The 27,315-nt window shown below is 57.2% G+C and overlaps 14 protein-coding genes across 14 annotated transcripts; 7 read left to right on the forward strand and 7 right to left on the reverse strand.

Moving 5' to 3' along the window:
• The first annotated feature begins 2 nt into the window (after window positions 1-2).
• Window positions 3-947, forward strand: V1518DRAFT_423716 (nucleophile aminohydrolase). Its single transcript, XM_066905758.1, has one exon. The coding sequence runs from the start codon at window positions 120-122 to the stop codon at window positions 876-878; it is 759 nt and encodes a 252-aa protein (XP_066756916.1). The 5' UTR covers window positions 3-119; the 3' UTR covers window positions 879-947.
• Window positions 764-1,906, reverse strand: V1518DRAFT_423718 (uncharacterized protein). Its single transcript, XM_066905759.1, has one exon. The coding sequence runs from the start codon at window positions 1,676-1,678 to the stop codon at window positions 977-979; it is 702 nt and encodes a 233-aa protein (XP_066756917.1). The 5' UTR covers window positions 1,679-1,906; the 3' UTR covers window positions 764-976.
• V1518DRAFT_423719 (DNA replication factor Dna2-domain-containing protein) lies at window positions 1,665-5,902 on the forward strand. Its single transcript, XM_066905760.1, has one exon. It carries the CDS (start codon window positions 1,968-1,970, stop codon window positions 5,811-5,813), a length of 3,846 nt encoding a protein of 1,281 aa, XP_066756918.1. The 5' UTR covers window positions 1,665-1,967; the 3' UTR covers window positions 5,814-5,902.
• Window positions 5,655-9,951, reverse strand: V1518DRAFT_143160 (uncharacterized protein). Its single transcript, XM_066900756.1, has 2 exons — window positions 7,455-9,951; window positions 5,655-7,402 (listed from the first exon to the last, which is right to left on the reverse strand). The coding sequence occupies exons 1-2, from the start codon at window positions 9,859-9,861 to the stop codon at window positions 5,937-5,939; spliced, it is 3,873 nt and encodes a 1,290-aa protein (XP_066756919.1). The 5' UTR covers window positions 9,862-9,951; the 3' UTR covers window positions 5,655-5,936.
• A 54-nt stretch (window positions 9,952-10,005) lies between these two features.
• V1518DRAFT_423724 (uncharacterized protein) lies at window positions 10,006-10,676 on the forward strand. The gene is made up of 2 exons (XM_066905761.1): window positions 10,006-10,431; window positions 10,492-10,676. The coding sequence occupies exon 1, from the start codon at window positions 10,198-10,200 to the stop codon at window positions 10,429-10,431; it is 234 nt and encodes a 77-aa protein (XP_066756920.1). The 5' UTR covers window positions 10,006-10,197; the 3' UTR covers window positions 10,492-10,676.
• A 637-nt stretch (window positions 10,677-11,313) lies between these two features.
• Window positions 11,314-12,475, forward strand: V1518DRAFT_458118 (uncharacterized protein; the record flags this gene model as incomplete). Its single annotated transcript, XM_066906584.1, has 3 exons — window positions 11,314-11,589; window positions 11,632-12,087; window positions 12,164-12,475. The coding sequence occupies 3 exons, from the start codon at window positions 11,314-11,316 to the stop codon at window positions 12,473-12,475; spliced, it is 1,044 nt and encodes a 347-aa protein (XP_066756921.1).
• Window positions 12,476-12,882: 407 nt separating this feature from the next.
• Window positions 12,883-14,108, reverse strand: V1518DRAFT_447312 (uncharacterized protein; the record flags this gene model as incomplete). The annotated part of the gene is made up of 1 exon (XM_066906480.1): window positions 12,883-14,108. A coding segment is annotated over one exon (1,185 nt), but the record flags the coding sequence as incomplete, so codon positions are not given.
• A 39-nt stretch (window positions 14,109-14,147) lies between these two features.
• On the reverse strand, window positions 14,148-14,862 carry V1518DRAFT_423728 (IEC3 subunit of the Ino80 complex, chromatin re-modelling-domain-containing protein). The gene has a single exon (XM_066905762.1). The coding sequence runs from the start codon at window positions 14,805-14,807 to the stop codon at window positions 14,169-14,171; it is 639 nt and encodes a 212-aa protein (XP_066756923.1). The 5' UTR covers window positions 14,808-14,862; the 3' UTR covers window positions 14,148-14,168.
• Window positions 14,863-14,868: 6 nt separating this feature from the next.
• On the forward strand, window positions 14,869-16,214 carry V1518DRAFT_143388 (Alpha/Beta hydrolase protein). Its single transcript, XM_066900757.1, has one exon. It carries the CDS (start codon window positions 14,959-14,961, stop codon window positions 15,811-15,813), a length of 855 nt encoding a protein of 284 aa, XP_066756924.1. The 5' UTR covers window positions 14,869-14,958; the 3' UTR covers window positions 15,814-16,214.
• A 111-nt stretch (window positions 16,215-16,325) lies between these two features.
• Window positions 16,326-17,474, reverse strand: V1518DRAFT_423730 (uncharacterized protein). Its single transcript, XM_066905763.1, has one exon. The coding sequence runs from the start codon at window positions 17,430-17,432 to the stop codon at window positions 16,800-16,802; it is 633 nt and encodes a 210-aa protein (XP_066756925.1). The 5' UTR covers window positions 17,433-17,474; the 3' UTR covers window positions 16,326-16,799.
• Window positions 17,475-17,594: 120 nt separating this feature from the next.
• V1518DRAFT_423731 (SNF2 family N-terminal domain-containing protein) lies at window positions 17,595-20,803 on the forward strand. The gene is made up of 2 exons (XM_066905764.1): window positions 17,595-17,696; window positions 17,750-20,803. Exons 1-2 carry the CDS (start codon window positions 17,640-17,642, stop codon window positions 20,729-20,731), a joined length of 3,039 nt encoding a protein of 1,012 aa, XP_066756926.1. The 5' UTR covers window positions 17,595-17,639; the 3' UTR covers window positions 20,732-20,803.
• Window positions 20,804-21,010: 207 nt separating this feature from the next.
• V1518DRAFT_423733 (uncharacterized protein) lies at window positions 21,011-24,227 on the reverse strand. Its single transcript, XM_066905765.1, has one exon. The coding sequence runs from the start codon at window positions 24,189-24,191 to the stop codon at window positions 21,276-21,278; it is 2,916 nt and encodes a 971-aa protein (XP_066756927.1). The 5' UTR covers window positions 24,192-24,227; the 3' UTR covers window positions 21,011-21,275.
• A 93-nt stretch (window positions 24,228-24,320) lies between these two features.
• V1518DRAFT_143514 (major facilitator superfamily domain-containing protein) lies at window positions 24,321-26,398 on the reverse strand. The gene is made up of 2 exons (XM_066900758.1): window positions 25,822-26,398; window positions 24,321-25,776 (listed from the first exon to the last, which is right to left on the reverse strand). The coding sequence occupies exons 1-2, from the start codon at window positions 26,194-26,196 to the stop codon at window positions 24,469-24,471; spliced, it is 1,683 nt and encodes a 560-aa protein (XP_066756928.1). The 5' UTR covers window positions 26,197-26,398; the 3' UTR covers window positions 24,321-24,468.
• On the forward strand, window positions 26,307-27,256 carry V1518DRAFT_143909 (uncharacterized protein). The gene has a single exon (XM_066900759.1). It carries the CDS (start codon window positions 26,417-26,419, stop codon window positions 27,020-27,022), a length of 606 nt encoding a protein of 201 aa, XP_066756929.1. The 5' UTR covers window positions 26,307-26,416; the 3' UTR covers window positions 27,023-27,256.
• Window positions 27,257-27,315: the final 59 nt, after the last annotated feature.

Below are 27,315 nucleotides of genomic sequence, written 5' to 3' on the forward strand. Positions count from 1 at the left end.
TGAGGAAGGTGCACTGGAAATGCCTTTGGCGACGTGCACGTGACCCACAAAGCGCCGCTTCCATCACGAACCACGGCCTTCTCCTCAGATCAGCATCACCAACCACACCACAATCCAAAATGGGCAGCCGTCGCTACGACTCCCGCACGACCATCTTCTCGCCAGAGGGGCGTTTGTATCAGGTCGAGTACGCGCTTGAGGCAATTTCGCATGCAGGTACCTCGATCGGCGTGCTTGCTGCGGACGGGATCGTGTTGGCAGCTGAGCGCAAGGTCACCTCCAAACTACTGGAACAGGACACGTCCGCGGAGAAATTGTATACTATCAATGACAACATGGTGTGTGCGGTTGCCGGCCTGACCTCGGACGCAAGTATCCTGGTGAACTACGCGCGTGTGTACGCGCAGGACTACTTAAAGCTCTACAACGAGGAAATCCCATGTGAGCAGCTCGTCCGGCGACTGTGCGATCTCAAGCAAGGTTATACGCAGCATGGTGGTCTGCGCCCGTTTGGCGTGTCCTTCATCTACGCGGGGTACGACACGCGCTACGGCTTCCAGCTGTACCAATCCAACCCCTCCGGCAACTACGGTGGGTGGAAAGCGACCTCGGTCGGCGCGAACAACGCGACCGCGCAGACACTGCTCAAGCAGGATTACAAGGAGGATGCCACGCTGGCCGAAGCGTGCGAGCTCGCGATCAAGGTACTCAGCAAGACTATGGACGCGACGACGCTGACGAGTGATAAGCTCGAGTTTGCGACGCTAGGGATGGACAAGGAAGGGCAGTTGTACTGTAACCTGTGGAAGCCGAAGGAGATTGACGTGCTGCTGGAGCGATTCGGGCTTGCGAAGAAGCCAGACGAGGATGAGGAATAGATCAGTATCGCTAGTTAACCTGTACACCATAAGCACCATAGCCACCTAACCACTGTTCACTTTACACCAAACCGAACCCAAGAAACATACCAAACATCTCACGCAATAACCGACGAGCGGGACAGTCGCTCGAAGAACAATCTCAACCGATGCACCTTCGCCCTGGTCGGTGCGACATCCCTGCGCGCCACTTCGTGCTTGCGATACGTGAACCGCCGAACCAGCGTCTTCACATCGCAGCGCTGATACCCCCCGCTGCCCAGCCCAACTCGAAACCGCTGCCATGCCATGCTCAGCTCCCGCTCAAGCGTATTCCGCACCTTTGCCCTCTCAAGTTCCTTGCAACGCAGCGCGAGCACCGGGCTCACCCGTGCGTCGGTCACAGGGTACACCCCACGCTGTATCAACTCATCCAGGCGCGGGCGCACCGCAAGTTTCCGCGCCAACGCGTTCTTGGTGAGCGCGAGGCGCAACGTCGCCGCCGCGGCGTGGAATCGCGGCGACAATCCCCGCATCGCAGGCAAAATATGACGTGCGCGCAGGTCGGATTCTGCAGGACGCCGGGCAACGAAGACGGCAAGACGCGGTGGTGTCTGTATGAGTAAACGCACGCGGTGGAGGTGCGTGTCGAGCGCGACGTCGCGCAGGCGGCGACAGGTGCGTGACAGTGCGAGCAGGTCGGGAATATCGGTGTGCAGCAGAACCGCGGTGAGCAGCTCGTTCGGTAGCGCAAGAAGCGGTGGGATGAAGGGAGGGGAGGCGGCAGCCGGCGCGGCGACAGAAGCAGTCGCCGTGGCCATGGCGCGGGCCTCGTCGTGCGGTGGCGTAGCGATGTTGGTTGTGGTGAGTAGGCGATGCGCACGGCGGAGGCGTGAGACGGTTGCCTAATGCGTGCTAATGGGCTTCGCTGGCCCGATTTCACACATTACGGACTACGAACTGAAGAATTGACGAGGTGCGGGGATGTAGGAGGAGTTTGACGGAGTGTAGAGTGTTTGGGAACGCAATGTATGACAATGATATTGACGGTATAGCGGATGACAAGAACAGGTCTCCATCAGGACCCCTCGTGACCGTCGCCTTCGCGTCATGGCGTCCCGCACACGCACCGAGCCCGAGCAACGCACACCGCATTGCCGTTCCTCCTCTCGCGCAAAAGCATGTGACCCTAGCGAATGGACCCTCAAAGACGACGATCGGTGGAACTGGCGTCCAGCCCACCCGGCCGCTGCTTGCCTTTCACCGCCGAGGATCCGGACGCCGGAGTTCGCAGAAGCGGGCGCAGCAGCAGCGGCCGCGGCCGCCGCGGAGGAAGAGTTCAAGTTTGAGGAAGACGACATTGATTTTGAGATACTTGCGAGAATTGAGGCAGAGGTTGATCTGGTAGTGAGGGAGGACACGTTGTCGCGGCCGTTGCCGGTACCGACTCCGTCTCCGTCGGCATACGATATGAGCAGAGGTCGGTACGCGCGCGTCAGGATCTGCAGTGTGCGTGAGGGAAGCTACGTCACACGACGGGGACATTCAGCGTCGGAGAGAGTGCTCACCACGGTGCCAGTGCTACACCCCGAGCAAGAACTCATCGTACGTCTGCGCGACGAATGGACCGAGACGGATGTCGCGCTCAACGACATCGCGAACCTGATCGCCCCGGTCACTGCGGGTGAATACATAATCGACCGTGACTCCGGTTTGCTCATTCTTTTCCCAGACGTTCTCGTGCCAACACCAACCATCGCGGAGTCATTCAAGTGCTTACGCAAAGCCGTGCTCAGCAATGCGGTACGTGGCCCGAATGACGGCTTCGCACTGCAGTTGTACGGACAGATCGTGGTTGAGATCATCCATATCTGCATGCTGAAACTCGATTTCTCGTCGGCATTCATGAACGCAGTGTTGGACGAGCTCATCCCGAAATACTTTGCGCGGTTTGTCTTCCTGGAGAGATTCGCAGTTGTGCGGCATGAAGTTGAGCAGCGATTCACAATCATACAGAAGTGGGCGCGCCAGACGATGGCGGCATCGCGTTGGCGACGACCGAATCGGTATAGCGACGGTTTGCAAGTTTCTGTGTACGATCTCATCAACGACGTCGATGTGGTACTCTCCCCCATGTACGGTATTCAAGGCAAAGTGAACCTCACTGTAAGCGCGTCTATCGACGGGCTCTCCCCATCCACGATGCCGTTCGACATCCGCACGGGCCGCAACGCGCAGAATCTCACACACAGAGTCACTGCCACGTTGAATATGCTGCTACTAACGGATCGGTACTCTACAGAGATTGATCGAAGTTTGATATACTACCCCGATCTCGGCGAGATGTTCGCCGTGTTCCTGCGGCCGACTGAAATTGGCGCGCTCATGCGCGTGCGGAACAGAGTTGCGCATGCCATGACGCGGCATATATCGACAGTGCCGCTTATTGACGACGCCGAGATATGTAATTCGTGTTCCGTCAAGCAGGCGTGTTATACCTACCACACGTCATTCTCGTCCACCGCGCCGGTGCCACAACAAAGAGACTACGCGGACACTATACCACACCTCACCCCCTCCGAACGCGAATTCTTCATGCGCTGGGACACCGCGCTTGATTATGAGGAACAATACCTCATGCGCCGCGAGCCGGAACTATGGCTTCTCGGCTCTGACGAACGTGAGTGCCTGGGCCGGTGCTTTATGCAAATGGAGCTCGTTTCGAAATCCAATCGCCCGAGTCTCCACGGACCGACGAAGTATGCATATGTCTTCAAACGTAGTTCCTCTGAGGATCCGAAGACCTGGTTTGCCTCATTCGTGGACTCGGAGATTGACATCGGCGACCCGGTTATGGTGTCTGACGAGCAGGGCAACCTGTCGCTCGCCAAAGGCACTGTGGAAAAGACGTCATTCACGGAACTCACACTCATCACCGACCGTGAACTGGATCTGAATCCGCTGATCAAGTCCATACAGGAGCGCCAGGATGTACCAGTCACCTACCGCATTGATAAGACGGACTACCTGCACGGCTTTGCTGTTGTGCGGAATAACTTATGCCAACTCCTCGCACGCGACGCGAATCCGCGACACAAGGAACTCATCGTCAACCTCGCAAAGCCGCAATTCGACTACCGCGGTGTCGGCGCGCGGTTTCACGAAGACGCGCCGGTAGAGTTAAACCGCGACCAGCGGCTAGCCGTCAAAACAGTGCTCGCGGCAAAGGACTACGCGTTAATTGTAGGCCTGTCGGGTACCGGGAAAACTATTACAACTGCGCAAGTAATCAGGTCGCTTGTCGCTGAAGGCAACACTGTGCTCGTTATCTCGCACTTACTCAAGTACCTAGACGATATATTGCTGCAGCTCCGCGGGTATGAGATAAAAATCCTGCGCCTCGGCGCCGTGCGCAGGATTGATCCTGACGTTAACGAATTTGCATTGAACGAAGAAAGATTACCCAGATCACCCTACAAGTTTGGCGAGACGATGGCGAAGATGCAGGTTGTCGCCGTCACGGCGCTCGGCATCAATACGCGATTGTTACAAGAGAAACGATTCGATTATTGCATCATCGACGACGCTGCGCTATCTACGCTACCTGTCAATATCGGTCCGTTACGGCTTGCGGATAAGTTTGTGTTGGTAGGGGATTACCAATCCGCGCCGAAGATATTCGATTCGAAGTCGCTAGAGGCGGGGTTAGGCGTTAGTTTACTGAAGCTCCTATGCGACGCGCATCCGGAGGCGGTCGTGACGATGGAGTACCAATACCGCATGTGTGAGGAAGTTACCATGGTTGCCAATGCGGTGGGCTACGATGACAAGCTCTGCTGCGGCACGGAGGCGATCGCCAAACAATTCCTTGTGCTTCCACGACTACAATCCGCTCTCGCTGACATCCACGCACGCGAGAGTGGCGTGCCACACACGGAATGCTGGCTCGCCAATGTCCTCGCCGAATCCACCAAAGTTGCATTCATCAACACCGACAACACACCCGCGACAGAATCCGCAAACGGGATCTACGTTTCGAACGAGGTAGAAGCAGAACTTGTCGCGCATCTCACGACGACACTCATCGCGTCTGGCGTTGCCGCGGAACAACTTGGAATCTACTCGCCCTACCGTACGCAGACACAAGCCGTCGCGCAATGTCTTCGTCGTTACACCCCCGCGCGGCCATTGATTGCCAGTCTTGATCACGCAAGGAATATCGTGACAAAAGATTGCGTAATCATATCTCTCGTCCGGACCGCCGCGCAGATCACACCATCCCCGGAATTCATCCACGCGTGGCGCTTCCTTCCCCGCGCCATGACACGCGCACGCATGAAACTCGTCGTTCTTGGCTCACAATCCGCACTCGCACAAATCGACATGCTCACTACTTTCTTCAGCCTCGTGGGGGAGAAAGGTTGGGTGTATAAGGTACCCGCTGATGCGGTTGGTATGCATATTTTTCCTCCGGTACGGGAGATGCAGGAACTTGAGCGGGATGGCGTCCGTGTGAGTATGCTGGGCGGCAAGGGGCTGAAGAAGATGTCGGAATCACAGGATTCCTTTCGGATTACTGCGGCGGAGGGGAGGAAGGGTGGGTATTCTCGTAGACAGTATCAGACGAGGCAGTCGCCGCCACACAAGGAGTATAAAGCGCAGCAGCGACAACCGGGGTTTATACAGCGGCAGCAGCATCAACAGCAGCAGTGGCAACCGCGTGAACAGCAGCAACACCTTGAACGACACGAGACGCGGGAGCAGCAGTACACTCACCAGCGATGGAACAACAACCGCAAACTCAGCGGCGACTTCCGCGACCGTAAACCCCGCACCACGACTGACTCACGCGCCGGCTCGCCAGATGCACAATACCGCGGTCCTCATGCGCCACAAGTCTTCGGTCGTCGACCGCAACTCGTTCCGCCTGGCGACGTGACCCGGCGTGAGTGGTAGCCGGGCGCATTGAGATCATGGATAGTCCTAATTTTTTTGCATTTTTTGCAATTTTGGAATATAGAAATACATAGGAGCATGCTAAATGATGATGGATAGACGGCGGTAGACATGATGCACGCATTATCGCATGCTATTCACCACGTCGCGAAGAATCGGTCGTTGCGAAAGCGCGGTATCCAATTTTACGACCCCTTTTCCGTGTCTTTTGTGTGCGGGCGAGAGCGGCGGTGTTGCGGATGGTGAAAGTTGTGGAAGCATGGCCACCGCCGGCGTAGGTGGAGACGAATTGGTGCAGTGTGTATCGCATGCGTCGGGGGGCAGATCGTAGCTCCATCCGCGCGCGTCGACGAGGTGCATCAATTTCTTAAGCACTTGTACGCCACGCTCACCCTCCCCTTCACCATCCTCAGCATCACGTATGCCGCTCACAGCGCCAGCAAGTGTTCGTTTCGATCCGAGAACCACGACCTTCCGCCGCGCTCTCGTCATGGTAACATTCATCCTCCTCCAATCCTTCAATAACTCACCTACTTCACCCTCTTCATTCGCGCGTACAAGCGAGACGATCACGCAATCTTTATCCCTGCCCTGAAATCTATCCACGGTCTGTAGTTCAATTCCAGTAGCGCTCGGAGGAAGACGGCGCCGGATGAGACGGAGTTGAGCACGGTAGATTGAGATTATGCCAAGCTCGGAGGGCGCGACGCCGCAGGAGAGAAGCACGTCGGCAATGTGTGCAGTGAGCATCGCTTCACATTCATTCGCGACTCCGCCGCCGGCGTTGCTTTCCCGCGCGGACGAGATATGGTCAGTGTTAAGAAACACGACGCTATGCTCCTCCGCGAGCACCATGTCGCGTAACCAACACTTCTCGTGTGGCACACCTCGACTCCGCGCATGCACTGTGCGCAGGCCATGCTCAAGTTCTGGGATGGTCAAAACCCTCGCCGCGACCTCTTCGGACCCGCAGCGTAATTTTCCGTCGTACACGAGTGTGTTGGACAGTGTCATGATGTCTTCGCACATGCGGTATTGGTACCTGAGCATCGCGACGGCGGCAGGATGAGTTTCGGAGAGCAGGCGGAATAAACTGCGGTCCAAGCCGAGCGCTTTTGCGCGCTTGTCGCGTACGAGCGGGGGAAGTTGGAAGTGATCTCCGACCAACACGAATTTGTCTGCAAAGCGTAACGGACCAATGCAGATCGGTAATGTAATCTGCGACGCCTCGTCGACTATGCAGTAGTCGAACCGCCGACGGAGAAAGAGCAAGCTGTTGATACTCAAACACGTTGTCGCGACGACACGCGAGCCAAAGTAAAACGACTCGAGTTCCGCGAAGGTGCTGGGTAAATTCGACTGCAGCACGGCGAACGATTTTACTTCCGGATGGATCTTGTCGATCGGGCCAAGGCGCAGGACGTCGGTGCAGTGGGATTTCAATTTCATAAGGATGTTGTCGACCGCTGAGTGTGTGTAGGAAGTAAGTAGCACCGTCTTGTTCTGCGCGAGTAAAGTCTTGATGAGTTCCGAGATTATCGTTGTCTTGCCGGTGCCCGGCATGCCCATGATCAACGCGTAATCTGAGGCTAAACAAAATGAATTAGCATCTTTTCACCCATCACACGGATGTCGATGTACCTGATAGCACCTTGCGCATAGCGAGCTGTTGATCCTCATTTAACCACCTCATTTCCCGCTCCTCCACGACCTCGTCAAATTGCGGCTCTGCGAGATTCACAATCAAATCCCGCTGCCGCTTGTTGCCCTCGGCGGCAAGGATTTGAATCAAATTATTCCGCACGTACGACATGCCGTTGCTGAATTCGTCTTTGTCGATCCTGTAGTTTATTCCCCGCCCGTTGCGGTCAAACTCGCGATCAACGGAGACAAGTGCCTCCGTGGTTGTGAGCGCCTTCAAGAACCCGTTCGCGAGCCCAACATGCCCCTTGGTGTCGGATATGACGACCGGATCACCGACGTTTATTTGCATATCGAAAAACCGTGCAGACAACGAACTGCTGACTGGCAATGTGAATTTGTATTCCCACTTGCTAATCCGCTCCGCTGTGTCGGCAAATTTTTTCGAGGACACTGTGACGTCCGCTATGCACCGGGATAGAGATTGTCGCTCTGCACCGGTCATGCGCCAAATCTCATGCCGCAACGACGCTGCGCTGCGTTCTTCAAGCGCGAGCGCCTCATCCCATCTCTTTAGAAACTCGAGTTCGCTTGGCGCTAAATGCGAGGTGACCTCATCAAACCGCGGCCGCTGCACGTTGTCGTGTGCATCCGGGTCATGCGCTTTGTGCAGCATATAACAGGGCGTCTGCGAAAAACAGCCCTGACACCGTCGTGGATTCTCGTTCATCCCGACCGATAATGTGATACTACTCCCTGCTTGCACAATCGCGTTGCGGCCGCGTATTAACGCGCCCATATCCCGATGCGCGGACTGTATGGTCACCATCTCCGAGAAATCCAGATAATACAAAATCCCCACCGCGATATCAACGTCATAGCGATCGGATAACAGCAGCATATACAGCGTCGTTTGTGCACGATGCGTGACGCTCGTCGCGCGTTTTCCGGTTTTGATTTCGAAAGGGACGATACTTTGCCGTGCACCGTCGACGTCCATGGAGACTGTCATATCGATATTGCCTTTTAGCCCGTAAAGGGGTGACCATACGTGCTCTTCGGCGTCGAGGATGTCGATGATAGATAGTTTGCCACCGCGCGTGTGCATGTGGACGTGCCTGGCAGCCCATTCTTGCATGCACGCGTACTTCTCCCGCACGTGCATCCGCGCGGCCTCGAGTGGTTCACAGAGAAAAAAGAGCTGCTCGATGTGTCGCGGGAGTATAGTTTCCAACGTAGCATCCATAAACGCGACCGAAAAGTCGTTGCGCAGCAGACACGTCTGCAGTAACTCGTGTATAATCGCACCGTATGTCGTCGCCTTGTTTCCTTCCGACGGGCTGCGCACGCGCTGTATCAACACCGATCGCCGATAACAATTGAAGTACTCCGCGACAGTGGTGCATGACACCAAGACATCCGGGTTGACGACAACAAGCCCGGTGTCGTTGTCGACGATGCATTGTCCCGCGGAATCAAACTCGCCGACAACGTTGATCTCGTCGTTTCTGACGACGACGGTGTCCGTCCATTCGTCGCGCAGAATGACCACTACCTGCGTACCTTCCAATACCGCGGACATGCGTTTTTCGCGACACATGTGACTGCGCGCAGACATGTAAAACCCATCAACGACATCCACCACCCTCAGATAACAATACCGCCCCTTCCGCCGCGGCGGCGGCGGTGCAGCAGGCGCCACGTGTTTCGTCTGCGCTTCGAATTTCTCAAGCAGCATATCCAATTCTGCCGGATCAAAGTCGTCGTCGTCAAAATCCTGAAACCCATCATCCGTGCTCCTTTCCGCTGTAGCACGCTGCGGGGCTATACTCGCCTCCAGTGACTCAAGGCATTCGATATCGATATCATCGCTGCCGAATCCAAATTCATCCTCCACCTCGTCCCCACCCCGCCGTCGCGCAGGGGAAGCACACCCGGTCAACCTCCGCCGCCGCTTCTTTGTAACCGCAAGTTCGGGCTCACAACTAGTCTCCCGTCGCAACACGTGCAATTCACGCGTGGTCGTCTTGACCATGCTGACTGGCGTCTCTAGCCCCGACGGTGCGCGGTACTGCGAGTTATACCGCCGGAGCAACTCACTCGCGGGATCAGTCGCGAGGGAGGGCGTGTGCGGCGTCATTGCGGCGGTGGGCAGCGCAGGCAGCGCTGTGAGCACGCCCTGATGGCAAAGGGGCGATGAGACATCGCCACTCGCGGGTGCGTCGGAGGATGCGTGTGGGGAGACCTTCCAAGTAACTGTATCCTCGGCGCGCGCACACGGCCGCAACGACGCGTCGTCGGCGGCGGGCGATGTGAGCTGCTGCAGGCGGGGCAGCGAGACAAACGACGATCTGCTGGAATCTGCAAGAACCAAATGCGCCGGTGGCGTATTCTCGGACGAGCTCATCGCTGAGGATGGGTGGGTGGAGTGGTGAACCACGGGGAGTTGATTAGCAGAGCGCGAAGCAGAGGTGAAGTTGTGATCATCACGTGAACATGCGTACAGTTACCCTGCCAAGACGCGTCGCGTCGCGTCACGCATGACGAGACACAGCGAACGCCGTCAACTTCGCGCAGAGTTGATCTGCATCACACAGTCTGAGCGAGCAGACTCTAACGCATACTGAAGAATCCGGAAGGACGGTGTTGTCGATGTGCGATTTTTCTACGACGTCGTCAGCCGCGTTGGTAATATATTGCAAGCAGACCAACAAGCGAGGATGACTGTGGCGTGCTCCTGTTGATGCGTATAATGATGCGCCGGCCACACAATCCCGTGCTGTTCGTACACATTCTGTCTGTCGCTGTCATTGGTTGTGCTCCGCGTGCCTTCACAGACCCTTCGTCACTTCTGAAGATTAAAGACACTCCCGGAGAACAGGCAGTACTCCGTCATACTAACAACGCATTCTTCCTGCGCCTGCACACGCCCCGTGCACTCCGTCGCATTCTCGTACACGCGGCCCTTCAAGTCTAAGTGAGTCAATGCGATCCCCGTGTTGGCTGTACTCCGGACATGACGTGAAATGTTGCAAAGTCAGACATCGCCCGCCGCCGCATCATCTCAGCCAGCCCACGGGCATTTCCTGCGACGCTAATAATTCGTACGCAAGTTCGACACCGCTCCTCACAGCCTACAATCCCCGTCGTTGCATTCCCTACACAGGTTTCATGCCTACAGCCGCATATAAATTCCGTATCTAATGATATTATCTAACAAGCAACAAAAATGCGATGCCACGCCACGCCTACGCGTAGCCGCGGGGGGCTACCGGCGCAGACCGGCGTATCCGCATTTCTGGCATCGCGAAGCGTCCTGTCTTGCTTCAACGGCACGACGTCATGCACAATGAAGCACGAAACAAGCCCATTCAATCTGCCAGCTGGCGTGCGCTCGCAGTCGTTGATAGCCAGCCGCGATGCGGGACCTCCATCGCAACGCGCAAAACACGCCTCCACCAGCTCACCGCCGCACAGCCTCCACATCACACCCCCAATCGTAATGCTCCACAGCGCGCGATGTATCGCATCATCGCACGGGCGATCATTTAGAAACAGCCTTGGCAAAGCTGGTACAGTCGTCGCGGAGTGGCAAGTCGCAGCCGCACGGCGTGGCAACTGCTGTACGCCGGTGCGGCGCAGACTGTGTACGCATCCACCATCAGCACTGAGCAGGTCATGAGTGTCTCTTCCCTCCAGACTGGCGACCGGCAGTTGCACGTCTGCGCATGCACTGCACGTCAGTAGTTATACTGAACGAGGACCCAGTGGGCAAGGAGGCACTTGACACGCCGCACCCCTCGCCGCACGATTCCGGCTGCGACTGCGACGGCCCTCCGCCGCGCGCAGGACCTCGACCATGTGGACCGCGTTTGCCACGCGTGAGCGCATGTGCGCAAGGTCGAGTGCATCGCCAGGGTACCACACATCAAATCCGCGCTCCACAGCAAGCCGCGACGTGTTGCCGCGGCGCGCGCGCACGCACGCACGCACGCTAGATATATATGTGGACTGCAGTCGCGAGAAGGTGCTGCTTATCGAGCGCGCGCTAGACGAGATGCAAGATATGGAGCTGGGTGCCAATGGGACACAGGATGCCGAGCCCGCGCATGGCTCCGCGCGGCACGAGGAGCGGGTTCGCGACGCTCTCTCGCTTATCGAGCGCACCAATGAGTAGATACGGGTTGCTGAATCCGCGATCAAGAAAGCCACGGCGGAATACGGACTCCGAGACGCCTCTGTGCGGCCGCACATCGACGACGCTCTCTCGCGCGTGGGTCGCAGCATCCCCGCTCACCGTTGCGAGCCCATCCCCGGTGTGGGTTCGTCTCTGGCGGTCGTTGCCAGTGTCACAGCCACCGTCCCAATAGTTGCGACGACACAGCGCGCCTTCGCTTCCCACTACGTCGCTCGCAGAGCCCGCACCGACACACCGCGTGTCCTGGACCGCGTCGAACGCGGCGCGTTACGTGTGCGGGGAGGCAGTGCCGTCGTGCGTCGCCGGCGGCGGACCCCGAGCGTGTCCGTCGGCGACCCTCCTTTGTCCCGCCTCCCCGGCACCATCAACGAGTCCATGCGGCGCGGCCTCAGCTGCGCCCTCGGGCAGCACGGGACCGGCATGCGCGCTGCCAATGTGCGCGCAATGCGCGCGCGCAAACGCGCATGCTCGTGGGCATTGTCCGGGAGGCGCTGCGGTGCTGTCGCAACAGCACGCGTCCGACTGGCGTGCAGCACGCCCACGCGACCGCGCACAGCGGTCGTCGCCCGCGGAGCGCGCCATAGCACCGGAAATGCATCTGTACGGAGGCTGGGCTGGTGTGGTGTGGGCAGGGCGAGCGGCCGGCGTGACGTCACATGGACGCGCCGGAGATCACATGGGTCTCACGTGCCGACACGTGGCGGGGTCCGACATACGCCGCGGGTTTAGCGCGCAGACGCGTTTCGGCGCGTCCCTGGCTGCTATGTACACTCTGCTACACGCCTCCTGTATCGGTATCATCGTCGCCGGTGCTCGCTGCTAGCCCGTTCCGTCGCCGTTCTCGCTGCCGCGCCTGTCGCCGCTGTCGCTGTGCTGTCTCCCGTCCGCCGCTGTCTGTCTTGCGTCTGTCGCTGTCGCTGAAACGACAGCAGTCGTACGTGGCGCCGGCGACGGCGCTGGACCGGCGTATGAGAGGGCGTATCGCACGCGCCCGCGTGCAGCGCCAACGCCGCCACCACGACACCCGCAGCCCTGCCTAATGCGGCCGCCCCTGCTCCCACCGCGTAAATTGCGTATGCAGGCCTGCGCCCCTGGCACCGCCACGGCCACGCGGGCTCAGCGCGCTAGGCACGGGCTGCGCCACGCCAGCTCATCAAAATAGAGTACTGCGTATTCTCGCCTGCTGCTCGCGCGGCCGGATCGGGCGCAGTCCCACCCTATAACCAAGTCCTCTATTGTACACGAAACACGCTATCTTACATTGTACAGCATCACCGCGGCCACGGCGGCTGCGGCGGCGGGGGGTAGTACACGCCGGGCGGCTGTGGGGGCGGCGGGGGGCGGTCGTAGGAGAAGGGCGCGAGGAGCGCCGGCGGGGCGAGGGGCGGCGGCGGCGGCGGCGAGGGCGCGGGTCGCGGGGGCGCGGGCGCCGCCTGTGGTGTCCACCGCGGGTGGCTCGCGGAGGGCGGGACCGGGGGCTGCTCCGGCAGCTGCTCCGAGTAGAAGGTGGCGGCGCGCATGGGGAGCGGCTGGTACGAGTTCGACTCCATGAAGGCGCAGTAGGTGTAGAAGAACGCGCGCACGAGCGGCTCGGGCACGACGACCACGTAGGGCAGCATCTGCTCGCTGCTCTCGGGGCGGGGCTCGGGACCGCCGCTGTCGGGGCCGGAGGAGGAGCCGGTGGCTTCGGCGGAGGGCGGCGAGTTCTCGGACGCCGCGCTGATGTGTCGCGTGTGCGAAATGCTGAAGAGCGGGCGGGGCTGGAGGGGGGGCAGCTGCTGGCGTACTGTCGGGGGGTGCAGCACTCGCGGCGGGGACACGAACATGGGCGAGGAGGCGAACGGCGGGGCGATGCTGGGCGGGTATAGAGTCGGCGGCGGCGGCGGGAGCTGTTGCGGCGGGGGCAGCACTGGCGCGGAGCGCAGGGCCTGCATGGCGGAGGACGTCGGCGGCGCGGGCGACTGTAGGATCGCGCCGATGTCCATGACACCAACGCGGGGCTGCGCAGAGGACTCCGCCGACAGTGCACGCGACATGGTGGACATCGAGAGCTCGCGCTGCGCGTCCTCGGGCGGCGACACGCTGAACATGCCCTCGGTGGGTATCTCCGACAGCGACTGCCTCGACTGCCGATTGCGGCGCTCATGTCGTTCGCGTATGTTCCGCTGCCGAATGCGCTCTCGGCGCCGGTACTCGTCCAGCACAGCGAGCTCCTCCGGGGACAGATGCTCGCCCTGCTTCTGGCGGGAGATGAGCCTGCGCGCGCCGCCCATGGAGAAGCCGGGGATGGGATGCGAGAGGCGGCGGAGGGGTGCCGCGCATGGAGCGGGGGGGCGTAGGCGCTGCGTGGTGAGGTGTGGATGTGGAGGAGGAGCAGGGAGGGTGTTTATCAGGCGACGGGAGGGATGGGGATGGGCTCGGAGGATGGTGCGGCGGGGGTTTTTTGGCGGCAGGCCGCTAATGCGCCGCGCGTGGCGCAGGCCACTCTACGCATGTGTGCACGTGATGCCCCTGAATTAGTAGTCTGCGTCAAAGTCGTTCTGCAGCGTCTGCATCTGCGCGCGGACGGGGTCGGGGACCGCCAGCCGGGTAAGGTCGTGCAGCTCTGCGGCGTCGTCCTCCGCGCACGTGACCCCGAGCAGGCCGCGGGTTGCAACCCTCGAGTCCAGCTCCACGCGCTCCGCGTCGGGCTCGCGCGTGCGTTCCCGCAGCCACGCCATCACCCGTCCCTGCCGCTCCATCTCCGCCGCGCCGCCTTGTCCGAGGCCGTCCACCGCGAGACGTGCGTCGACGTGGCCCGCGATCGATATGTCCACAAGCATGTCCAGTAGCCGCGAGTTATCCACGTTGAGTCTCCGCAGCGTGCGTCGCGCGGCCATGTCCAGGCCGCGTAATTCCTCGTTCTCGCGCATCACCGTGTCGAATTGCAGGCGCAGCTTGCGGTACTTTTTGCGGAACGACTTGTATGGCGCGCGCGCGATGGGGGAGCCTGCGCCGGCGGCGGGGATCGTTGTGGTGGTGACGGGGATCGGGGTTGGGATTGGGGTCGTGACGCGGTCCTGGGGGAGATACCGCGCGTCCGCGGCGGCGGCGGCCATCGTCGCGAGGGGGGACGTCGCAGTGTGAGTGGCGAGTGCGGGGTCTGTCGTGTCCATTATAGTGGTGGTAAGAAGGGGGGGAGGGTGTGCGAGGCGATGATGTGACGGAGCTGGGAGATGGTGAAGTGCCCGGCGGCGAGTCTACCGACAGACCTCTCTCTCTCTCTCTCTCTCTCCCACCGCTTCCCTTCGCCTCCACCGCGTCAACATGTCCGACGAAAAATTCGCGCTCCCCGAGAGCACCCCCCGCTCCTCCGAGACCACTGTCAATGTCGGCGGCCTCCTCCTCCACATCTACGGTGCCGCTGAACTCACCCCCGCCCAAAAAGGCGACACCGTCGTGCTCCTCCATGCCCACGGCCGCACACGCTCCCACCTCGACGCCGCCAACATCGCGCACCAACTTCTCCACGACATCCGCGCGAAGGGGTGTCGGCGTGGATTGGTCGTCGCCGCATTTGACAACCGCAATCACGGAATTAGAAAGATTGATGACATCTCCATTCAATCCTGGGCGGGGGGGAATGTGCACCATGCGCAGGACATGGCGGCTATGGTTGACGGCATTTCCCTCGACTTGCATGGCGTTGTGAAGTATCTGTCGGCGTATATTTCGAGTACCTTGTTTACGCCGACGGAGTTCATCGCGTCTGGGGTATCGCTCGGCGGGCACGCTACGTGGAATTTGCTCGCCATGGAGCCGTCAATTAAGGTCGCGATTCCCATCGTCGGCACCACCGACCTCCACGCTCTACTCCTCGACCGCGTGCAATCCTTCCTTCGGACCAAAGACGTCCCCGCCGACGCGCCGGAGTGGCCGCTGGAAATACAGAACCTGCTCAAAGCGCGCGACGCGGTTATTGCGGGGATAAAAGGGAAGAAGATTCTCATTCTGAACGGAGAGGTTGATGCGATCGTGCCCGATGTGTTTACCAAGGACTGGGTGGAAAAGTATGCAGCGAATAATGAGGTGACATACATCCACCAGGCCGAGACTGGGCATTTCCTCTCATTTGCTGGACTTAATAGGATGGTGGAGTTTATACTGCCGACCTTGGAGTAGCTGCGCATACACGATGTTGTTTGGAAATACGTCGGCAGGCGCGGAGACGGAACGAGGCATGATATTCCACGTGGGAAGCAAACACGACGGGTATGTCGGCTGAAGGGTGGGTGACAGTGGCGAGTTGACATGGGGAGTTGGTTGCATGGGATGTTAGAATACAGATATTATGGTGCATGTCATATGCGGCCTGGAGAGCACGTACTCTCGCGTTGAAGATATCTGCGGCGACGAAGTCTCCATTCGGCGCCTGTTGTGGGAGATGTGCTCACTCCTACGTCGCTATGCGCGTTGTTGAAGTATACTAGACGCCTTACGAATGCTACATCAGGTACTGCGGACGTACGCAGTCACTCGCATTTGAGATATTTGCCACCTTGCCACGGCATCTGCATCAATCAAACTACGGGAGTCGCTTTTCTCGGCAGCAGATTGTCTTATGCATGAGAAAGGTGTAGACGTGTATGCAGAGATACGTTGTATGATACGTACAACAACGTTGTTTGAAACGCGTCCGCTGTCTCGTGCGATAGACACGACGACAATGCCGTCCTCATGGTAACTCAGGCACTTTTCTGTCTCAGGGATACAAAAGATAGTCAGTCATTGCAATAAGTTGTATAAATGTGTATTATGCAGAATAGCGGATTTCTGAGGCTCGTGAAGCACGTTTGTCGCCGCGCGCTTTCGATCAAAGTGACAACGACGGTATACGCAACCAGAGCACGTCCTCCATTTCAACTTCATCGCTTCCTGTTGCGGTGGACGTGCGGATTCAGCGCCCATGCCGCTTAAACATCCGTCACCGTGGAGATAGGACGTAGATGTCCACCGCCGACCGGCACTCCTCTATCGCAGGTCGAGTCTGTAGTCGGGATCTGTGCGTAGATGCGTATATATGTAGATATAATGTGTCCGTCGATGTATAGCCTGCGCAGATGTGTATGGAGTATATTGATGCAAATGCCGAATGTTGTGTACATGCCCTAATACCTATGCCTCTTAAACCCACCCCGTCCATCATCATCCTCTGTGCGCCGTTTAGGCGCATCCATCCGTGACCGCTGCTCCTCGGTTTCCCGCGCCAGCGCGTGGAACAACACCTCCGCCGGCGCCGCAGCCATAAGATAATCTCGTGCGTTCTTCGCCACCGCGGCCGCTGTGGGAAGAGTGTGGCTGCGGTCCAGTTGCAGTGCAGACTGAAATGTGAACGTACCGTCGGCAAGGTTGATCTCGTCTTTTCTCCGTTCAGGCTCTGCTGTGCTGGCGGGAGTGGCGAATGAGGCGGTCGGTGGTTGTGGTGGTGTGGGTTCGTCGCCCGGTACAGGTCGACTTGCGTCTCCGTGCGACACGTACTTCTTCGCAAGCGCCCACTCGTACACGTCCTGCCCGCTCGTAATCACGGCAAGCAAATCATCAATTGCGGCAAGATACCCCCGCTCCCGTGCACGCAGTATATCATTATTCGCAGCACGGTACAGCTTCGTGACCGCAACTGCGGCGTCGCGGAACGACGCCGGGAGTAACTCCTCGTCCACGGCCGGTGGGGATGACGCAGGCTGCGGAAGAGGTGCTGTCGATCCTCGTGGGAGAGTGGAGGATAGCGAGGACAGGTCCATCGTGTGAGGTGTAGATCGTATGCGCTGTGTGCTGTTTGCGGCGAAGAAGATTGAAGATGTGCAGAGCGGAGAAGCCTCACGGTGTTGCAGATATGCCGTATCCGCGACCACGCCGCACGCGTCGCGATCCGCGTCTCCGTCTCCCTCCATCTCTCGCGCCCTCACTACCATCACCAGGACGGCCACGCAGACCCGATCGCGAGACACATGCCGCCTAAGAAAGCAGCGCCAGCACCGTCGGTGCACTCTGATTCAGATGTGGAGGTGCGTTCTTAGCCCTCCTCCCTTTTGCTAGGCTAGTGCTGACAACCGGCCAGGACGCGCCAAGCACCAGTGAGCGCAAAATCGCGCTCGCGCAGAAGAAGCAGCAACTCAATAAACAGAAACTGAGCGACTCGGCCCGCCGGTTCCGATACTTGATCGGGCTTACCGATCTGTTCCGCCATTTCATCGATCTCCGCGCAAAAGATGACTCTGAAATCCGCGCGATCTTGGAGGAAGCGGACGATAAACCAGCTCGCGGGCGGCCAAAGAGCGGCGAAAACAGACGGCGGCGCAAAACCGAGAAGGAGGAGGACGAAGAGCTTATGCATGAGGAAGAAGACGAGGACGACGAGACTGTGGTGTACACCGAGTCTCCCGCGTTCATCCACGGCACCATGCGCGACTACCAGGTACAGGGACTCAATTGGCTCATCTCCCTGCACGAGAACGGCATTTCCGGGATCCTTGCTGACGAGATGGGTCTTGGAAAAACGCTGCAGACAATTTCGTTTCTTGGATACCTGCGATTCGTGCGCGATGTCAAGGGACCCCATCTCATCATCGTGCCGAAGTCAACGCTGGATAACTGGTCCCGCGAGTTTGCAAAGTGGACGCCGGAGGTTCATGTGCTTGTCCTTCAGGGCGCGAAGGATGAGCGCGCAGCGTTGATCAACGAGCGTCTGCTTACATCCGACTTCGACGTGTGCATCACGTCATACGAAATGATTCTCCGCGAGAAATCGCATCTTAACAAATTCGCGTGGGAGTACATTATCATTGACGAGGCGCACAGAATCAAGAATGAGGACTCGATGTTGTCGCAGATCATACGCATGTTTTCCTCACGGAACAGACTGCTGATCACGGGTACACCTCTGCAGAATAATCTCCACGAGCTGTGGGCATTGTTGAACTTTCTTCTGCCTGATGTGTTTGCGGATTCGAATGTGTTTGATCAATGGTTCGAGTCGCAGAACGAGGATCAGGATAAAGTCGTGCAGCAGCTCCACAAGGTGCTGCGTCCGTTCTTGCTGCGTCGGGTTAAATCTGATGTGGAAAAGTCGTTATTGCCGAAGAAAGAGATCAACGTCTATGTCGGCATGTCGGAGATGCAGGTCCGTTGGTACCAGAAGATCTTGGAGAAAGACATCGACGCGGTCAACGGTGCGGGAGGCAAACGTGAGTCGAAGACGCGGCTGCTCAACATCGTCATGCAGCTGCGCAAGTGCTGCAACCACCCGTACCTCTTTGAAGGCGCGGAGCCCGGGCCGCCATACACCACCGACGAGCATCTCGTGCAGAATGCTGGAAAGATGATCATGCTCGACAAGCTGCTCAAGCGCATGAAGGCCCAAGGATCCCGTGTTTTGATATTCTCGCAAATGAGTCGTGTGCTTGATATCATGGAGGATTACTGCCTCTTCCGCGAGTACGAGTACTGCCGCATCGACGGCTCCACCGCGCACGAAGACCGTATCGCTGCGATCGACGAATACAACAAGCCGGGGTCGGAAAAGTTTATTTTCTTGCTCACCACCCGCGCGGGCGGTCTCGGGATCAATTTGACGACAGCGGATATCGTGGTGCTGTACGACTCTGACTGGAATCCGCAGGCGGATCTGCAGGCAATGGACCGCGCACACCGTATTGGGCAGACGAAGCAGGTGTTTGTATTCCGGTTTGTGACTGAGAACGCGATTGAGGAGAAAGTGCTCGAGCGCGCTGCGCAAAAGTTGCGCTTGGATCAACTTGTCATCCAACAAGGGCGCGCGCAGCAACAAGCGAAGAATGCGGCGAGCAAGGATGATTTACTCAACATGATCCAGCATGGCGCGCAGGCTGTTATTTCTTCGCACGCGGGCACGATCAACGTAGATGACGATATCGACGCGATTCTGCAGAAATCTGAGGCGCGCACTGCCGAACTCAACGCGCGGTACTCGAAGCTTGGGCTTGATGATTTGCAAAAGTTCACATCCGATTCTGCATATGAATGGAACGGCGAAGATTTCGCGAAGAGAAAGCAGGGAATACAGTTTAACTGGATTAACCCGTCGAAGCGCGAACGCAAGGAACACACGTACTCAGTGGACAAGTATTACAAAGGCGTTTTACAAACCGGCGGACGCACGGCTGGTCCGCCGAAGGCTCCGCGCGCGCCAAAGCAGGTGCACACCCAGGATCATCAGTTCTATCCTACACGGTTGCTGGAATTGCATGATAAAGAGACGAAGTACTTCCGCAAGCAGCAGGGGTATAAGGTACCCCTTCCCGAAGGCGACGAGGAAGATCTCGACGAGCGCGAGAACGAGCGGGATATAGAACAACAAGAGGTCGACTCCGCGGAACCGCTGACAGAGGAGGAAGAAGCGGAGAAGAAGGAACTCGCAAACAGTGGGTTTAGTAACTGGTCGCGTCGTGATTTCACGCATTTCATACAGCTCAATGCAAAGTATGGGAGAGATAATATTGCGGGTATCGCGTCAGAGTTTGAGGGGAAGACACAACAGGAGGTCGCGGAGTACAGTAAAGTGTTTTGGGAACGATACGACGAGATTGAAGGTGTGGATAAGTATATCGCGCAGATCGAGTCTGGCGAGGACCGCATGCGCAAGCTGTCGCACCAACAAAAGCTTCTCCGCATGAAATTGGAGCGCTACCGTGCACCCCTGCAGCAATTACAGATCCAATACCCCATCAACAACTCGAAGAAAGTCTACACAGAGGAAGAAGACCGCTTTCTACTGGTCCAACTCGACAAACTCGGTCTCGACAACGAAAATCTTTACGAGTTAATGCGGGACGCTATAAGGACTGCACCGATGTTTAGGTTTGATTGGTTCTTTTTATCGCGTACCCCGTTGGAGCTGTCGAGACGGTGTTCGACACTGATTACGAGTGTGGTGCGGGAGTTGGAAGGAACGGGCAAGAGAGGGAAGGAGGCCAGGGAGAGAGAAGAGGAGGAGGAGGATGTGGTAAGTCAGCCAGCGAGTAAGAAGGCGAAGAAGAGGGCGTCGACAGGGGGGAGAAAGTAGAAAGTGTATCATATGTGTGTCTAGAATATATTAGTGTGTATCGACTTGGAGAATCGAAGTGATGGATCGATATTACTGAGCTTGGCGGTCGCGCGGGAATTCCATTTCGCTTGGCTGCTCTGAACGCCAATCTCGAAAACGAGCAGTATCTTGCACGTAGCTACGCACTATGTTATAGAGCAGTGGGGTTGGAACGTCGAGCTGGGCAGAATGGTAGCTGTCCGTTTTGTCGCATGGTCACGCGGGTGCCTCAGAACCGCGACGACAGCGCGCCGCGAGTATGCTTATTATTCTATTTACACTGTGTTCTGCTGTAGTACAATCTATATTACACGGCTTGCCTCGTCTGTCACCCTCCTGACATCTTTCTATATACGGTCCAACGTACCGCATCCTCCGTCGCGCATGCCGCTTCTGGTTCTGTCCCTACACAACGTCGCTGGCCCGCGTCGAGCGTGCTATAAGGCGACCGTGACTTGGTCTTATGGTAAACTTGTATGATACAAATGGAGTTGCTTCACCCGTTATACAGAATTACAAAGGCTCACCGGCCTTCCCTGACTTTCGTCAAAATATCCCGAAGATTCTCAATCCCATCTCCGTCGTCCGCATCCGTATCACTCTCCTCGCCAACTTTCTTGATCACATCCACCGCTCTCCGCATCGAAAACGCCGGTATTTCAAGCTCAAACGCGATATTTGACGCGTCAGCGCGTTGCGGGATGTAGTCCTCTATATCCTCGTCGAGACCAGAACTACTGCAATTGTTATTGTTGTCGACATCCATTTCAAACGCGCGCGCGTTGTCGTGCGTATAGCTTCCATTCGCAGGTTCATGACCACGGGGACCCATCACGACAACTTGTCGTCCGTCATCGTCGGACAGGAAGCTTTCTGCTGATAATCGCACGCCGAAACGGTCTATGAAACGTTCTTCACCTGACGGCGCGACTTCGCCCTTCCGCAAAGCGTCGACAACGGGCAACAACCCCTCCGTCCGACGGGAGTGGCCTATCCGCGCGGCGACGCCGCCGCCTGACGTACGTAGGGACGTGATCGGATCATGTTCAGACGTGGGAATGTTTGCGCGCTCCGCGTCGTAGACAGTTTTATATGTTTTCGACAGGTCAGAAGACTGTGCCGGAGTGAGAAGGCCGTACGTGTCGACATTCGCTGGTGTATTGAGCTCCGCTTTTGACTTCGCGATGATTGTAGACTTCTTTGGCATTTTAGGCGTCTTCGCTGGCGTCGTACTTGTCTTGCGGCGTTTGACGGTAGGCGTATTTTCCTGGTCAAGAAGAGACGAAGCGCTGCGGAACGAGGTTTCCACGTTATCTGGCATATTGAACTTCTTACTCATCGCTTTCAGCTTCGGCTCACCTGTTGTCCGCTTCTTCAACGACGCGGCGGTGATTGGTTTCACATCGCCCTCATTCTCGGCCGGGATCTCGATCTTCCTCAGATCAATCACTGGATTCGGTACATCTGTTGGGAATATCCGGGCGCAGGGTTCATAGTTAAACGCGTCCGGCGCGAGCATTGACCGCTGGATTTCAGAGTACTTCGCCAATGCTTCATTCCACTTCGTGCGTTCCTGCTCCGTCAAAATTGCCACGATCCGTCCCTTGCGGAAACGTCCTGTACGGCCCATCCGTTGCAAGACACGGACCGGAGATGCTGAGGCATCGTAGCATATAATCATATCGACCTGTCCAATATCGAGACCCTCTTCGCCGATCGATGTCGCGATTAGAGTATTGTGCTTGCCGTCTTTGAAGTCCGCGAGGACTTTGAGCTGTTCCTTTTGTGACATGCCGATGCCAGAGTCGAGAAGGTCTTTTGAGACAGCTTGGCCGAAGAAAAGGTGTGGCTTCACGTTGGGGATTGCGGCGAGTACGCGGTTGAGTTCGGATGCGGAGGCGCGGTATTCGCAAAACACAATGACTTTGGACTGTGCCGCGACGACATCAGGATCAGAAAAGTATTCCTCGAGTGTACTCACGAGTTCGTCGATTTTGGAATGCGATACCACGTCCGTCCGCGCAAGTATCGACTCCATCTCTTTCTTCATCCGTTTAAAATCCGAAGAATCAAGTAACCCCGTAACAGTCTTACCCATCTTGCGCGTCTTGCCGTCGTCAGAATGCCGCTGCGAATTTTCCCAGCGCGTCATGTACTCTGCGAACGGTCGTATGCCATGATTCTTCAGTAACATCACCCCGTGCGCGAGCGGTAGCAATACATTCACAATCCCCTCGATCTGCCATTTTAGCCCAGGATTCGAAAAACGTCCGGTTTGCTCGCGGAAGGTCTTGCGCGCCATCATGAGGCCGTAGAGCGAGATGCTTTGTACTTCTCGCACGTAGTACACGCCGTAGTTGTTGAGCTTTGTGAGGTATGGTTGTAGTGCAGCGGAAAGCGCGGACATTATTGTTTCTTGCTCGGGAGAAAGGTCCACATGGAGATGCTCGATCTCGGTCCCGCGCACAAAGTCTTTCACGTCCTCGCTAGCTTCAGTACGGATCTCGGCGTGAGATATCGCGAGGTTGGTGATCACCTCCTGCACAGCATCCAGATTCGATCCCGGTGTGGCCGACAACGCGAGCACACGAAACTCCTCGCTAAACCGCCGCAAAAACTTGACCACGTTCACATACGAATACTCGCCCGTCGCTCGATGCGCCTCATCCACTATCAGACACACTATCTTCTTCGGATCTACCGCACCGCGGGAAAGATCATTCTGCAGTGTTTGCGGTGTGACAAAGAACACACGGCGTTCTTGCCATATCACGTCCCGCACCGCTTGACTCGCTGTGCTCCCGATCAACACTGCAGTATCATGCCGCGGAATTCCCACCAGTTTATAACAAGCCTCGGCTTGCTGCGAGACCAGAGGTTTTGTCGGCGCCATAAAGACGATTTTCGAATCCGCTGTCCAGCGGTACCAATTCAGCATGACCACCGCCGCGATCAATGTCTTTCCAAGACCAGTCGGCAGAGAACATAACACATTCGACAACAAGGCGCGCTCAGCGATGTTGCGCTGATAATCACGTACCGGCACGTTTGTCGGATACTTCCACGTACGCAACGCATCGCGCACAAGCGTGTGATTTGAGCGGAAGTACGGACTCTGTGTCCTCCACAACGGCACAAACTCCCTCGGTAACCGTTGTACAAACGCGGCTGTGGTAGCTACCGAGGTGGCGCTCGACACCGCGTGTCCAAATAGCGTCATCTGGGTAGCCTTGGGTTGCGTCTGCTCCGTCTGCGACCGGCGGTGTGTCCCGGAGGAAGAAGACGGCGCGGAGGTTGTTGAACTGTCGGCAGCCGAGTAGGCACGATGATGCCGTCCTTCAGCAGCGGCGTGCTGCTCGGCCTCCTCAATATCGGCCTCGTCCCACGACGAGAAGTCTAAGTCGTCGTCAAACCCTCCGGCGGCAGACTCGCCATTCATGAAGTCGGCGATGATGTCGAGAACGCAGTGATATTGGCGATCACAACAAACGCGTGAACAGCGCGTTGTCACGTTATATTGGTTTAGGGTTTTAGAGCTTCCCAGTTCAGACAGTTATGTCGCGTCGCGTACTCGCGTGCCTAAGGCAGCCCTCAATTATGTGGTACTTCAGATTCTAAAAGGTAGTCCTCAATTATGTATACTTCAGTCTATAACCACCTGCTGACCCATGCAACCCCTTTTGAGTATGTATCCAAAATCATCGCAGTCGTAAAGTCTATTTAGCAGGCGGCGTGGTTGCTGCGGCCGTCTTTTTCGGTTTTCTCTGCACCGCGCGGTGCAAGACATGCTCCTTCATAAGCAAGCTTGACAAGCCCGCAAAGAAGGAAAACATAGTACTCGTGTACAGCACTGCGTGCACTGCGTCGAGGAAGCACTGCGTGATCGCAGACCGCCACTCCGGTGGTACGAGCGCGATCTCGTCGACAGAATCCTGGACGAGTCGGATGATTTCCTCCGCACCGGGGCCGGTAATACGCATTTCTAGGCGGCTTGCGAGAGTGTTTGAAAAGATTGCGGCCGCGGTCGCGACGCCGACGGTCGCGCCGATTGTGCGAAAGCCGTATACAACCGAGGTGCACACAGCTTGCACTTCGTAGTCGACAGCAGAAATCATGCCAATGAGAGTTGTTGTGAAGAAGATGCCGCCGCCGAAACCGGGAACAAAGAGCAGGAACGACACGACCCAGCGGGGTGTCGACGCATTAATCCAGCATAGGGAGAACATGCCAGTGAACAGGAGGATGGCGGCGAGATTCGACGCCGGCCGTGTGCGCCCAGTCTTGGTAGTGTAGTATCCCGCTACGAAAGAGCCCGAAGCGGTACCCACGAATTGCGGAATCAGTGTACCTCCTGACTGTGCCGCCGACACGCCTTGTACAGTCAGCATATATACCGAGATATAGAAGATGTTTGTGTAGTATCCCATGTTGATGAACCAGCCGGTGAAGGCAGAGCCAGCAACGGTACGGTTTTTCAGCAGACGGAGGTTGATCACCGGCTCGTCCGCGACGTAGAGCTCAAGGTAGATAAACACGCTCAAAATAATGACAGACACGACCAAGCTGCCAATGATTACGGAGCTGTTCCAAGCAAAGTATATGCCGCCCGCCGACACGCCAAAGAGGAACAAGACGAGGCCGGTGATCAGCGTCGCAGAGCCGATGAAGTCGATACGCATGAAAAGTGCGCGGTTGAACTTGACCTTCTCTTCTTTCAAGTTCAAATAAATAGCAACCAGTGACACCAACACAATGGGTCCCTGGATGGCGAACGTCCAGCGCCATCCGAACGCGTCTGACAACGCACCGCCGATGATGCCGCCGATGGCAGCGCCGCTGCCGTAGATAATGTTGCCGACACCCTGGAACATGCCGCGCTGGCGCATAGGCACAATGTCACTCAGCACAATCGCACTCATGGTAAACAAACCGCCGCCACCGCAGCCGGCGATAACCCGTGCAGCGACAAGGCACCACAAGTTTGGCGCCACACCGCACAGCACCGACCCAACACCAAAAAACAGCTACCACAGTTAGCGAAGAACCTCGCGTCAACACGATACACATACATTGCAGACTATCAGAATAGGCTTGCGACCAAAGATATCGGACAGCTTGCCGTACAATGGCAGGAACGCGGCCTGAGCAATCAAATAGCCGGTGATAATCCAGGACACTGACCTGAACTCATGAAATTCAGACGCGATGTTTGAGATAATCGTAGCGACGATTGTACTGTCCACCGCAGCAAGGAACACACCGACCTGCATGGAAAAGAAGATGGTCAGGAGCGCACCGGTCTTAAGCGCCTCCTCCTCGCGCTCGTCCGCGGCATCCTCCTCGGCCTGTAGGTCGATGACTGTCTGGTTCTCAATGTCAGCGGAGAGGAGTGCATCCTGCTCGGAGACCTCCTCAATCTCTAGCTCGCTGGTACCAGAGCTCATTATGCGTGTTTGGACCTGGGTGGTTCTGTAAAGGTCGTGACTCTTGGGGAGAGTACAGGAAGCGGACAAAAATCCACGTCGCGGAGGAGATACGAATAAGCTCAGATAGCACTAGCACAGATGCGTAGGTTACTCATCCGCGCCTCTAGCAGGCAACGCCTTCGCGCGAACCAGCAGAACGCGTTCCGCACAAGCACTTCCTAAAGCCCTGCCACGGACCATGCCTCAGCGCAGTCCTACCCACAACCTCCTACCCACAACCGTTGCCCCCATCCCCACGCGCTCTATCTTTATCGCGACATTTACACACCTCAGTCCGAAGTCCTGCGCACCGCAACATTTGCTCGCTAGCTCACCGGAATATAAACCGATAAGGCCGGACCCCCGAACTCTGATAAGATTGGCATGTGTGCGGCTCAGCTCCCGGCGCCAAATTTTGACTTCCGCTAAAGTGGCGCTCAATTTCGCGTTGCCTTCCGCGTTTCTTTGCCGCGGGGCTGCGCGACAAGCCTGTCGAGGAGGTTGGTGGTGTGAGTGCCGGCGGCGGGTATGTATGTCACTGCCGTCTGTGAGTGCGCCGGGAGGGACGCCGTGTACAGCGGTGGCGACTAGCGATGGCGCAATCGCTTGGGATTCTGCTCACAAGTCAAGATTCAGTGACAACGGCCAAGCAACGATCTCAGAGTCACGTGTAGGTTGTGCCTGTCCGAGGACGATTGTGCGCAACTTCGACTGCGACTTCGTTGACTGGCAGGGCGCAGTGGTGCTATACGTGTATCATAAGCTCGATATGGGCAGTGTTGTTCGCACTGATATGCGCCGCTAGACCACATTTTAGATTCTTTGTACTTATCTACGCTTGTTGTGTGTGCGACTGAGAATTACATCCTGACACTATAGAGGTACCCTGAGTTTGATAGTGGCTTACCAGTTGCGTATAGAACTGGATAAGACTCTCCGTGTTACATTGAGTTTCCCACACAGGGCGAAAACTGGCGTGTTGAATTGTCAAGACATCTCGTGTTAGCAACAAAGTTGCTTACGAAAACGGCATCTTATTTATGGTATTTGGAGATATTCGGCTTGCCTGATAATGCGCACATGAGACGTGCGTCTGGC

This window comes from Limtongia smithiae (genome assembly GCF_038497785.1).
Source record: "Limtongia smithiae strain NRRL Y-17922 unplaced genomic scaffold V1518scaffold_19, whole genome shotgun sequence".
NCBI lineage: Eukaryota > Fungi > Ascomycota > Lipomycetes > Lipomycetales > Lipomycetaceae > Limtongia > Limtongia smithiae.